Here is an 11,334-nt window from a genome sequence, read left to right as displayed (position 1 = left end):
ATTGAAAACAATCTATGCCTTATATATACGAAAAATGTCGTACATTGTACGAAAGGTTTCATGGTTTCTCACTATGAAATTGTTTCGTAATATACAAAATTGTACGAAATATTTTCGTATAATGCAAAATAATTTTAGAAATGTGATTCGATGTTAAGGTCAATTGTGATTTTATGTTTGCCGCTTGTGATGATTTTAAACAGCAAACTTTACGAAAAGGTGTCTTAATAGAATTATAAATGATTTGGATTACAGAGGTTGATATCAACAAAAATACAGACAGACGGAGTTAGCCCAAACGATTCCACTCTCTATAAACATCCAGAATCAACATATTGAAAAAACTTATATACATATATATCCTTCTCATGAAAGATATATAAAACGACTACATTTTACCGGTATCGAATTTTGTTTGCGATTCTGATTCACCCGTGATTTTTGCTAAAAATCCAAAAACCAACATACTCAAATAAAACCACTTTTCTATTTTAGTCTGTAAATATTTTCTAATTATTCATCAAATAATACATATTAAATACCTTTTCTAAATTAGAAACTTTTTCCCTTAATAGGGAAGTAAAGTAAAAACTTTCATTACCATGTAAGGGGTTAAAATGCTAAAATTTACTTACACAATAGCATTTTAAGTCATTATTTAAACACGGTGATGTCATTGGAGGCAAGTACTTACCACACACGATTACAAGTAATTAGAAAAAGTAGTCATTGTAAATCAAATGAAAAATCACATACATCATCTATATCTTCACTGGCAAGACGACTAATGCATTAGAAAGTAATTATATAACACATTATTAGTAAGACCTTAATAGACTACTTCTATGTAATCAAGGCGATATGTAGTATTCATTGAAAAGTATGTTGTTAGGTAAGTTATTACAAATGAAAGCCATTACCTAGTTTTTGCTGGACGAATATTCAATATACCATTCTATTGAATAGTCAATATGCTACTTTAAAGACTAATCAGCGTACTAGTCGATTGGCCAGTCAAAAGAGCAGGCCATAGAGTAGACCACAGACAAGTCAAAAGTCTAGTCATAGAACAACCAAAATACTACTCCATAAACTTCTGTTAAGACTAATCAAGATACTAGTTTACAGACTACTAAATAGGCTAATCAACAGGCTAGCCCATCGACTATATAGTTGACCAGTCAACACACTAGTCCATAAACTAGTCAATATACTAGTCCATAGAGAATTCCAAAGATTAGTTAATCATCTAGCCCAAAGGCTTATCTCAAGTCCCCTTAACATTGACCAACCAAGTGGTTAGTAAATAGACTTGTCTTGTCCATAGACTAGTCAATAGACAAATCTGAAGTCAATATACCATGACGTTGAGTAGTAAATAGATTAGTTAAAAGACCAATAAATAGGCTAGTCAATAGACCGACTGGTCTAAAGACTAGTCCATAAACTAGTCAACACACTAGTCCATATACTAGTTAATAAACTAGTCCATAGACTATTCCAAAGACTAGTTTATCATTTAGCCCAAAGGCTTGTCTAAAGTCCACTTATCTTTGACCAATCAAGAGGATAGACTTGTCCTGTCTATAGGGTAGTCCGTAGACCAGCCAATAGACAAATCAGAAGTCAATAGACTATTACCTTGAGTAGTAAATAGATTAGTTAAAAGACCAATCAATAGAGTAGTCGAAAAACTAGACTAGTCCAAAAACTAGTCCATATACTAGTTAATAAACTAGTCTATAGACAATTCCAAAGACTAGTTAATCATCTAGCCTAAGGGCTTATCTAAAGTCCACTTATCATTGACTAATCAAGAGAGTAGTCAATAGACTTTTTATTTCCATAGGGTGGTCCATAGACCAGCCCATAGACAAATCTGAAGTCAATAGACTATTACCTTGAGTAGTAAATACATTAGTTAAAAGATCAGTCAATAGCCTAGTCAAAACACCAGTTAATAGACTAGACAATAGGCTAGTCAATTAGCTAGTCAATTGGCTGGTCAATTAACTAGTCAATAAACCAGTCAATAAACTAGTCAATGGACTATCCAATAGACTAGAAAATAGACAAAAGACTAGTCAATATACTGGCCAATAGACTAGTCAATAGACTAAACAATAGACTAGAAACTATACTAATCATTAGACTAGAAAATAAATTAGCCGATATACTAGTCGTAGGCTACATAGCTAATAGAGTAGTCAATAGACTAGTCATTAGACTAGAAATAAATTAGTTAATAGACTGGGCATAGACTAGAAAATAAACTAGTTAATAGACTAATCTATATACTAAAAAATAGGCTAGTTTATTCACCAGTCAAAGCTATAGCCATTATACTAGGTAGACTAGTTAATAGACTTGCCAATAGACTATTCATTAGACTAGAAACTATTCTAGTCAATAAACTAGAAAATAGACTAGATAATAGACTAGTCAATCGATTAGGAAATATAGTGGTCATTAAACTAAAAAATGGACTAGTTCAAGACTAGAAATTAAATCACCCTAATAGACTAGTCAATACCCTAGTCCATATACTAATCAACTGACAAGTCAATTGACCGGTTTAAATGTAACCCCTATATTTCTAATCAAATATTTATTTTATAAAATGTTTTTTATGGAAATTCTGTTTTATAAACCTTTTATAAAAACAAAAAGTAAAAATGTATACTCGGGCATGTCCGACCCTATGATACCCTACACCAGTGAGTATGTTAAAAATGTGGATTATTTTACTAATAATAAAGCATTTTACCTTAATTCCAAAATATTTTAACAATTTGTTGCCAAAACAAAAGAGATTTTCTGAAAGAGAGTTTAAATGGGGGCAAAGGTGAATATGGTCCTATCCGTATAAATAAAGATAGAGCGATTTACGATGACATTAAACTTATTTATACAGAATTTCATCGCTATACTAATGTTTAAAGTTGAATTTTCACCTTCAAGTAAGTTTTTGAAGGGGACTTTGTAGGGGGGCTAGGGTCAAATGAAGCCCGCTCACTATGAAAATCGGCAGTATCATTTAAACTTACATATATAAAATCAAAATTTGCCGATATACATAGATTATACAACATTTAACATAATTAGAAATTCAAACGTTATATTCCTGCGGTACGGTTGTATGGGACCGATCATTTTCGTTTGTCCTTGAGTCAAAAGAAGAGTATGTTGCAAATTTCACCAAATTATCTTGAAATTGTGCACACGCTACAGGTACAAGCTTTACATGGACATACGGACAGACAGACAGACGGACAGACAGACAGACAGACAGACAGACAGACAGACAGACAGACGACAGACAGACAGACAGACAGACAGACAGACAGACGGACAGACAGACAGACAGACAGACGGACAGAAGGACGGACATGGCTTAAGTGACTCTGAAATTGATTCTGAGCCGATTGGTATATATTATAGTAGGACCAATATTTTTGGGTGTTCCAAACATCAGCACAAACGCATAATACCCTCACTACAATAGTGGTGTAGGGTATAACAATACTTATAGCTAAGTATTGTTTGTGTTTCTTTGTAGATCGAACTACTTTGTGAAAGGTTTTGAACTAAAAATATTTTTGAAAGTTCTTATTTTAAAGTTCATGCTTTGCACATTTACTATTTAGTAAAATATTTAGTAAAAGTTCATAACTTTTAGTATAATTGATTACAGCTTTTGCTTATTAATGATCTTAAGAATAATATAATTTCGAAAGGATTTTAGGTGATAAATATACATTTTATTTAAATAAAGAAAACATTAAAACATTTTCTTTACTACACACATACATAGATATTAATATTTTAAACTATTTTTTTTTTTTTTTTTTGGCAAACAACAAACATTACAAAAATAAATTCAATTTAACACTCTTTGCGCATAAATATTTACAATCATATTTATCTTTAATATTTTTCGGGATGATATTGACCGTCTTCATCGTCATGGCCAGAGCTGGCAGCAAGAGCCAAACGATCAGCTTCCTGTTGAGCACCAATGGCAGCATGTTCGGCAGCAATGCGATCGAACAAACTCAAATGTTTGTTAGTGGCTCTAACGACAGCTTCACTTTGGTTGGGACCAGTTAGAGGGGCCTGTAAAAGAGAGAAATGAAGTAAACTAGTAAAAAAAAGAGAATTTCAAATTTAAGCTTTTTTTCAAAAAAGCTTTTATGTTTTGCCATGTAAATAAAAAAAAATAAAGCTTAAAATTTGCATTCAATTTACCGTTGGATGATGCACACCAGCAGCGTGTTCTTGCGCAATGCGATTGTATAAATTGAAGTGTTTTTGTTTGGCTGCCTTAACGGCGGCACTGTCTTCGAGTTCATGGCTTAATTGTGGGTGGAAGCCATGCTCATCAGCCACATACTGAACAGTGCGTACTTGATTTTTGGGATCAACATATGAGAAGGCACCACGTATAACACCTGAACCATCGGATACTTCGGTATGTTGACGATCTACATGTCCGGGAGCACGACCAGCCTGATAACTGAATACATAGGGATTAGCTGGTCCCGATTTGGGTGTTGTGCTCTCATGATGACCCACTATATGCGAAACATCCGCTAAAGCTAAAGCCAAGCTTACTGATAGGAAAATCTTTAAATATAACAACAATAAAATTGAATATTTTATTTAAAACAATTATTTTTATTTATTTTATAAAACTTGTTGCGGATTTGTATAATTTTTTATTTAGCACCGAACTTACAATTGTTTTCATGTTGTTAGTTGTGTTTACACTTTGATTGTTTTAGAAAAACTAATGTATTTTTTTAAAGGTTTGCTAAAGTATTTGCTGGAAGAAAAAAAAAACAGAATACGTGAAGCTTAAATACAAATTTGATGTCTTTCAAAATACTTGTTAAACAAGTATTTGTCTGTCGTTTTGTGTTTTAAATTTGTTTTTTTATTATTTTTTTTATTATTGAATTACATTTTTGCAGCTTATCAGTCAGTGTTAAAGACTCATACGTCACGAGTAAAGATCTTGGGGTTTTTGAACAAGCGTTTAAAATTTTAACAAATTTTTAAGCTTTAAAAAATCGTGAGCTTTTTATTTGAAATTTGATATAAAACAAGTTTCAGAAATGAATAACTTACACGTTTGGGAGAGTACAGTTGTGGTTGCTAAAGTAGCATAATGGTTGTAATAGTAACGGTTTAGTTTGAAAGTGGCAAAAATATGTATTCAAACTCAAACATTAACTATGCGAACCGTAAGCTCAATATAAAGCTACACTACATATTGACATACCAGAGACAGACTTTGTAGGGAACCTTGAGGCACTGATAGTAGATGAAAATCAAAAAATTCCGTTGTTGAATGGATGGTAAAAACGGGACTAGGGATCTACATTATATATAGGGATCTATATAATATACTACACTAACTTCCAGGCAGATGTTCTTCCAATATCGGAATTCGAATAACTAGGTAGGAATAAATATGACCCCAATAGAGGTTTAAATTTTTACCGGTAGTCAGCAAGAAATTAGGGTGATTGTAAAAAAGCAAACATTGCATCATATGAGTAGAAGGATAGTCGAGCTTAATCGGCAACGCATATTTACCGACAGTAGGGCGATATCCGATGACAAGGGTGTGTTACACTGTCAGAGTCTTACCACCTCGGGGTCATGCTACCTTGATGAAAGGCCCCATCTTGGTTGATTACAATCCCGGGGAAAAGAGGTGCTACCAATACCTCTAAAAGAACGACATAATCTGGTACTACGGGTGGCAAGGTGCCCGAACGTATCTTATTGAATTTCACTTCATTGTCCAGGTATGTTTAGGGAGAACTCTGTTCATACTAGATTCACCACAGAGTGTTGCCTGTGAGTAAGAACAAAGTCCTCGGCTTATTTGATGGATTCGTATTTCAGACCGAATACGTCTCAATGTGCTGTTGCCGACTCAGCAGAGACCATTCCATATGCGTGGATGTAAACGGAAGTGATGTTTTACATCTCAGAAGTTAAGAAACGGGCAACAATGGTCAGAGATTGGGGCGATGTAGAGTCGTCAGTCAGTCAGTTAGGTAGTTAGTTAGTTAGTTAGTTAGTTAGTTAGTTAGTTTAGTTTAGTTAGTTAGTTAGTTAGTTAGTAGTTATTAGTTAGTTAGTTAGTTAGTTAGTTCGTTAGTTCGTTAGTTACGTTCGTTCGTTCGTTAGTTCGTTCAGTTCGTTCGTTCGTTAGTTAGTTCGTTCAGTTCGTTTCGTTCGTTCGTTCTTTCGTTCGTTCGTTCTTCGTTCGTTCGTTCAGTTTCGTTCGTTCGTCAGTTCGTTCGTTCGTTTCGTTAGTTCGTTAGTTCGTTAGTTCGTTCGTTCGTCGTTAGTTCGTTCGTTCGTTTCGTTCGTTCGTTCGTTCGTTCGTTCGTTCGTTCGTTCGTTCGTTCGTTCGTTCGTTCGTTCGTTTCGTTCGTTCGTTCGCGTTCGTTCGTTCGTTCGTTCGTTCGTTTCGTTCGTTCGTTTCTTCGTTCGTTCGTTCGTTCGTTCGTTCGTTCGTTCGTTCGTTCGTTCGTTCGTTCGTTCTTTCGTTCGTTCGTTCGTTCGTTCGTTCGTTCGTTCGTTCGTTCGTTCGTTCGTTCGTTCGTTCGTTCGTTCGTTCGTTCGTTTCGTTCGTTCGTTCGTTTTCGTTCGTTCGTTCGTTCGTTCGTTTTCGTTTCGTTCGTTCGTTCGTTTCGTTCGTTCGTTCGTTCGTTCGTTCGTTCGTTCGTTCGTTTCGTTCGTTCGTTCGTTCGTTCGTTCGTTCGTTCGTTCGTTCGTTCGTTCGTTCGTTCTCGTCGTTCGTTCGTTCGTTCGTTCGTTCGTTGTTCGTTTCGTTCGTTCGTTCGTTCGTTCGTTCGTTCGTTTCGTTCGTTCGTTGTTCGTTCGTTCGTTCGTTCGTTCGTTCGTTCGTTCGTTCGTTCGTTCGTTCGTTCGTTCGTTCGTTCGTTCGTTCGTTCGTTCTTTCGTTCGTTCGTTCTTCGTTCGTTCGTTCGTTCGTTCGTTCGTTCGTTCGTTCGTTCGTTCGTTCGTTCGTTCGTTCGTTCGTTCGTTCGTTCTTCGTTCGTTCGTTCGTTCGTTCGTTTCGTTCGTTCGTTCGTTCGTTCGTTCGTTCGTTCGTTCTTGTTTCGTTCGTTCGTTCGTTCGTTCGTTCGTTCGTTTTTCGTTCGTTCGTTCGTTTCGTTCGTTCGTTCGTTCGTTCTTTCGTTCGTTCGTTCGTTCGTTCGTTCGTTCGTTCGTTCGTTCGTTCGTTCGTTCGTTCGTTCGTTCGTTCGTTCGTTTTTCGTTCGTTCGTTCGTTCGTTCGTTCGTTCGTTTCGTTCGTTCGTTCGTTCGTTCGTTCGTTCGTTCGTTTCGTTCGTTCGTTCGTTTCGTTGGTTGGTTGGTTGGTTGGTTGTTCGTGTTACTTCGGTACCTCCCCCACATTGCAGACTGCTATTTCTATAACCACGTCTGTTTTATTAATTAGGCAGATTTGATAAACAAATTTAAATTAAACGCTTAGAAACGTCTTTTGTGAATCATCGTTATTTTCAGACCGTAGAGTGTAAACAAATACAAACAATAACAATTAAGAAATAGTTAAAGGATGTCGCCGACTCAACGACACCCTACAACTAAAGCCTTACTTTTCGAAATGGTTTCAGCTAAATGTAATATTGCAAATGATTTCAGTCAACGATATCAGAAAAGTTCTATCGAAATCAGTGGGTACCATTCTTGACCAAGGTGTTATCAGAATGGTAAAAATTGGTCCAAATTAAAATAGTCAGTTTAATACCACTAAGCCAAATGCGAACGCCATAAAGAAAAAACTTAATTAGTCAATCGAAACATTTTAGGAGATGTTTATAGGACCATTAATGTTGAGTGTTACAAATACTTAAAACAAACATATAATACCTTCCCGACTATAGTAGCGTAGTGTATAAATATTATGATTTAAATATTACATTGTCATTGCTAAGGTTTATGTCTAAGCTAATCCTTATCATCGCTGCAGATCAATTGTAGAATTTGAACTTCTGCCAGTAAATATACGAAACCGAAATCAATTTACTTACGTTCAAATTTCGTTACCTAGCTATTTACTTAATAATTTTATTTATTTAATTCTTTATATAAGTAAGTAAATAAAAAAAGGTTATCAATCATGCCAGCAGCCAGGCAAGGCTCATTTAATGTTGTGTGTTGAGAGGTTTTTTTTTTGTATTTACTTTTTTTGAATACATTAATCATTATTAAATTCTAAAAAATAATAAAAGAACAAAAAAAAAAAAAAAGTAATAACATCGTTTTCTAAGTCCAATACCTGTTCAAGTTTAATAAGCTTCATACAATTAAGCTGGAAATCAGTTCATCGTCATCTTTCGAAAGGGACAAAATTGTATTTGATTGTTAAGTTTTCAATTTTAATTCATAAATCGTTTACAAAATATTTAATAAATAAATAAATATGAAAATTTGTATAATTTTATTAATCTGTTTAACGCTGTTAACAACAACTTGTTATGCCGGTAATTAAAATTTCAAGAATTTTTGTTGTTTTTTTTAATATATTATTGCAATTAAAAAGTTTATTTATGTGCAAATTTGTTTTTGTTTATTTGATAATTTCTTTTGTAGATTGTGAAGTTTTTGGTTTGTTAATGAAGAAAGGTGAAGCAAAAACTGTGCCTGGAAAATGTAGTCAAGTTGTGTGTCAGGGCAATCGTTATGATGAATATACTATAGAGGGGTAAATATTTGTTAAAAAATTAAAACAATTTAAAAATATGTTTAAAATTTATTTGTGTAAATTATTACTTTTAGTTGTCCAAATGCTTATGGTGCTAAAGATTGTAATTTTGTGCCAGTGGATTTAACGAAACCATATCCAAAGTGCTGTCCACATTGGAAGTGTCCCGAAAAGAATTGATTGTTTGTGTTGTTGTTATTAGTTTGTGTTATTGTTATTAAGTATTTTGCATGTTATTGAAAAAAAAAGTGTTAATAAATTTATAAAATAAAAATTAAAAATGTGTGAAAATACGTAAAAACTAAATGACCCCAAAGGAATGTTAGTGAAAGACGTAATTTTACTCAGATATCAGAAAAACTACTGCATACATTGTGTTCACATCAATTCAGCTAGAATGATATCGGTATCAGCAGCGTATCTCGGATACTGAACTCTTAAAGAAGAGAAACTTAACATACCTTCGAGAAAAAAGGAGTTTTTCTCAGGTTCTTGTGTCTACAAAAGAGAGAAAACGCTGCTGGCCAACAACAGTCCACCCGATATAAGCGATCTTTATGATACCGTCATAGAAGTCGAGAAAATTTTCTGGTTTATAGTCGAAACTATTGTTTGGTGTATAGACGAGAATATAGTCTATTCTTCGAGATAGTAATCTGATCTGTAGTTCTATAAACGAGACTGTAGTCTGGTCATTAGTCGAGAGTCTACAAAGGAGAGAAAACGCTGCTGGCCAACAACAGTCCACCCGATATAAGCGATCTTTATGATACTGTCATAGAAGTCGAGAAAATTTTCTGGTTTATAGTCGAAACTATTGTTTGGTGTATAAACGAGACTATAGTCTACTCTTCGAGATAGTAATCTGATCTGTAGTTAAGATTATAGACCGCTCTATAAACGAGACTGTAGTCTGGTCATTAGTCAAGAGTCTAGTCTGTAGTCAAGACGGTTTATGGTCGAAAATATTGTTTAGTGTATAGACGAGACTATAGTCAGCTCTTCGAGATTGTAATCTAATCTTTAGTTGCGATTATATGCTCTATAATCGAGATACCATAATCTGATCATTTATCGAGAGTCTAGTCTTTAGTCGAGACAAATTTTCGGAAGCCAGCTCTATTGTCGATATTGTAATCTGATCTGGAGTTGAGACTATAGCCTGCTTTTTAGTGGACACAATATCCAGGTCTTTAGTCTATTATTTTGTTAAGAGTCTAGTCTATTATCGTGAACATTTTCTGTTTTATTGTGAAAACTATTATCTTGTATATAAACAAGTCTATAGTCTGTTCTATTGTCGAGATTGTAATCTAGTCTGTAGTTGAGTCCATATTCTGGTCTTTAATCTATTCTATCGTCGAGCATCTAGGCTGTAGTCGAGACTATAGCTATATTTATTGTCTAGTCTATAGTTTGCTCTATTGTCTATTCTATAGAACAGAGTATGGTTTATAGTCGAGAATATAGTCTAGCTTATAGTCAAGACTTTTGTATGCTATATTGTTGAAATTATAGTCTGGTCTATAGTTGTGACTAGTTAAGATTATAATCTGGTCTATAGTTCATACCATAGTCTGCTCTATAATCGAGACTGTATTATGATCTTTAGTCGAGAGCCTGGTCTGTAGTCGAGAGTTGTAGTAGTTCAGACTATAGACTGATCTATAGTTGAGGCATTATCCGGATCTTTAAACTATTCCTTTGTCAAGATTCTAGTCTGTAGTCGTGATAAGTTTCTGATTTATAGGTAAAACTATTGGCTGGTTTATAGACGAGTCTATAGTCTGCTTTATTATCGAGATTGTAATCTGGTCAGTAGTTGAGGCTATATTCTGGTCTTTAGTCTATTCTATCGTCGAGCGTTTAAGCTGTAGTCGAGACTCTAGTCGGATTTATTGTCTAGATTACAGTTTGCTCTAACTATTGTTTATTCTATAGAACTGACCATACTGTCTGTAGTCGATAATATATTCTAGTTTATAGTCAAGACTTTAGTATGCTCTATTGTTGAAATTATAGTATGGTCTATAGTTGAGACTGTTATCTGTTTTATAGTCAAGACAGTAGGGAAGTCTATAGTCTAGATTATAGTCTGTATGTTCTAAAGTAGAGACTAATGTCTGGTCTGGAGTCGTTAATATATCCCACTTTATGGCTATGAGTATAATTTGGTCTATAGTCTGCTCTGTTGTTAAGAGTTGGGTTTGTCTTCGAGACTATATTCTGTCTCGATTATAGTCTGGTCTATAGTTAAGACTATAAGAGTCTGACCTACAGGCGAGATACTCTAAAAGATGAAGCAATACTAGGACTTACTAAGAAATGACATAAATGACTTGGAGCAGATAAATTGAAGTTTTGAAGAATTTAAAAATGCATCAGCGTAATTTAAGATCTAAACAGATTCCCGGATTAACATCAAATTTATAATGGAATTTGTTTCGCTTATAAAGTAAATTATTTTCATTCAAAACTTTCCAGCTGATTCTATTTCAATATCTGCATTAAGGTTTCTAAAGAAAATTTATATTTAAATTTAATGTTTAACCATAGAACTAAAATATCGAAAAGTAAAAA

At 34.2% G+C, this 11,334-nt stretch overlaps 1 protein-coding gene across 1 annotated transcript; it reads right to left on the bottom strand.

Moving 5' to 3' along the window:
* Positions 1-3,851: 3,851 nt before the first annotated feature.
* Positions 3,852-4,825, bottom strand: LOC119613179. The gene is made up of 3 exons (XM_037969125.1): positions 4,739-4,825; positions 4,249-4,626; positions 3,852-4,116 (listed from the first exon to the last, which is right to left on the bottom strand). The coding sequence occupies exons 1-3, from the start codon at positions 4,748-4,750 to the stop codon at positions 3,928-3,930; spliced, it is 579 nt and encodes a 192-aa protein (XP_037825053.1). The 5' UTR covers positions 4,751-4,825; the 3' UTR covers positions 3,852-3,927.
* Positions 4,826-11,334: the final 6,509 nt, after the last annotated feature.

Source organism: Lucilia sericata, unplaced genomic scaffold (assembly GCF_015586225.1).
Source record: "Lucilia sericata isolate MDLA Ls3-8-SP2 unplaced genomic scaffold, ASM1558622v1 Contig001997F_arrow, whole genome shotgun sequence".
Lineage (NCBI taxonomy): Eukaryota > Metazoa > Arthropoda > Insecta > Diptera > Calliphoridae > Lucilia > Lucilia sericata.
This window is presented reverse-complemented; position numbering and strand designations above follow the sequence as displayed.

Coding starts and splice junctions, on each gene's coding strand:
- LOC119613179 (XM_037969125.1), bottom strand. Junction 4,117..4,248: donor CTGGTGTGCATCATCCAACG/GTAAATTGAATG, acceptor TCTCTTTTACAG/GCCCCTCTAACTGGTCCCAA.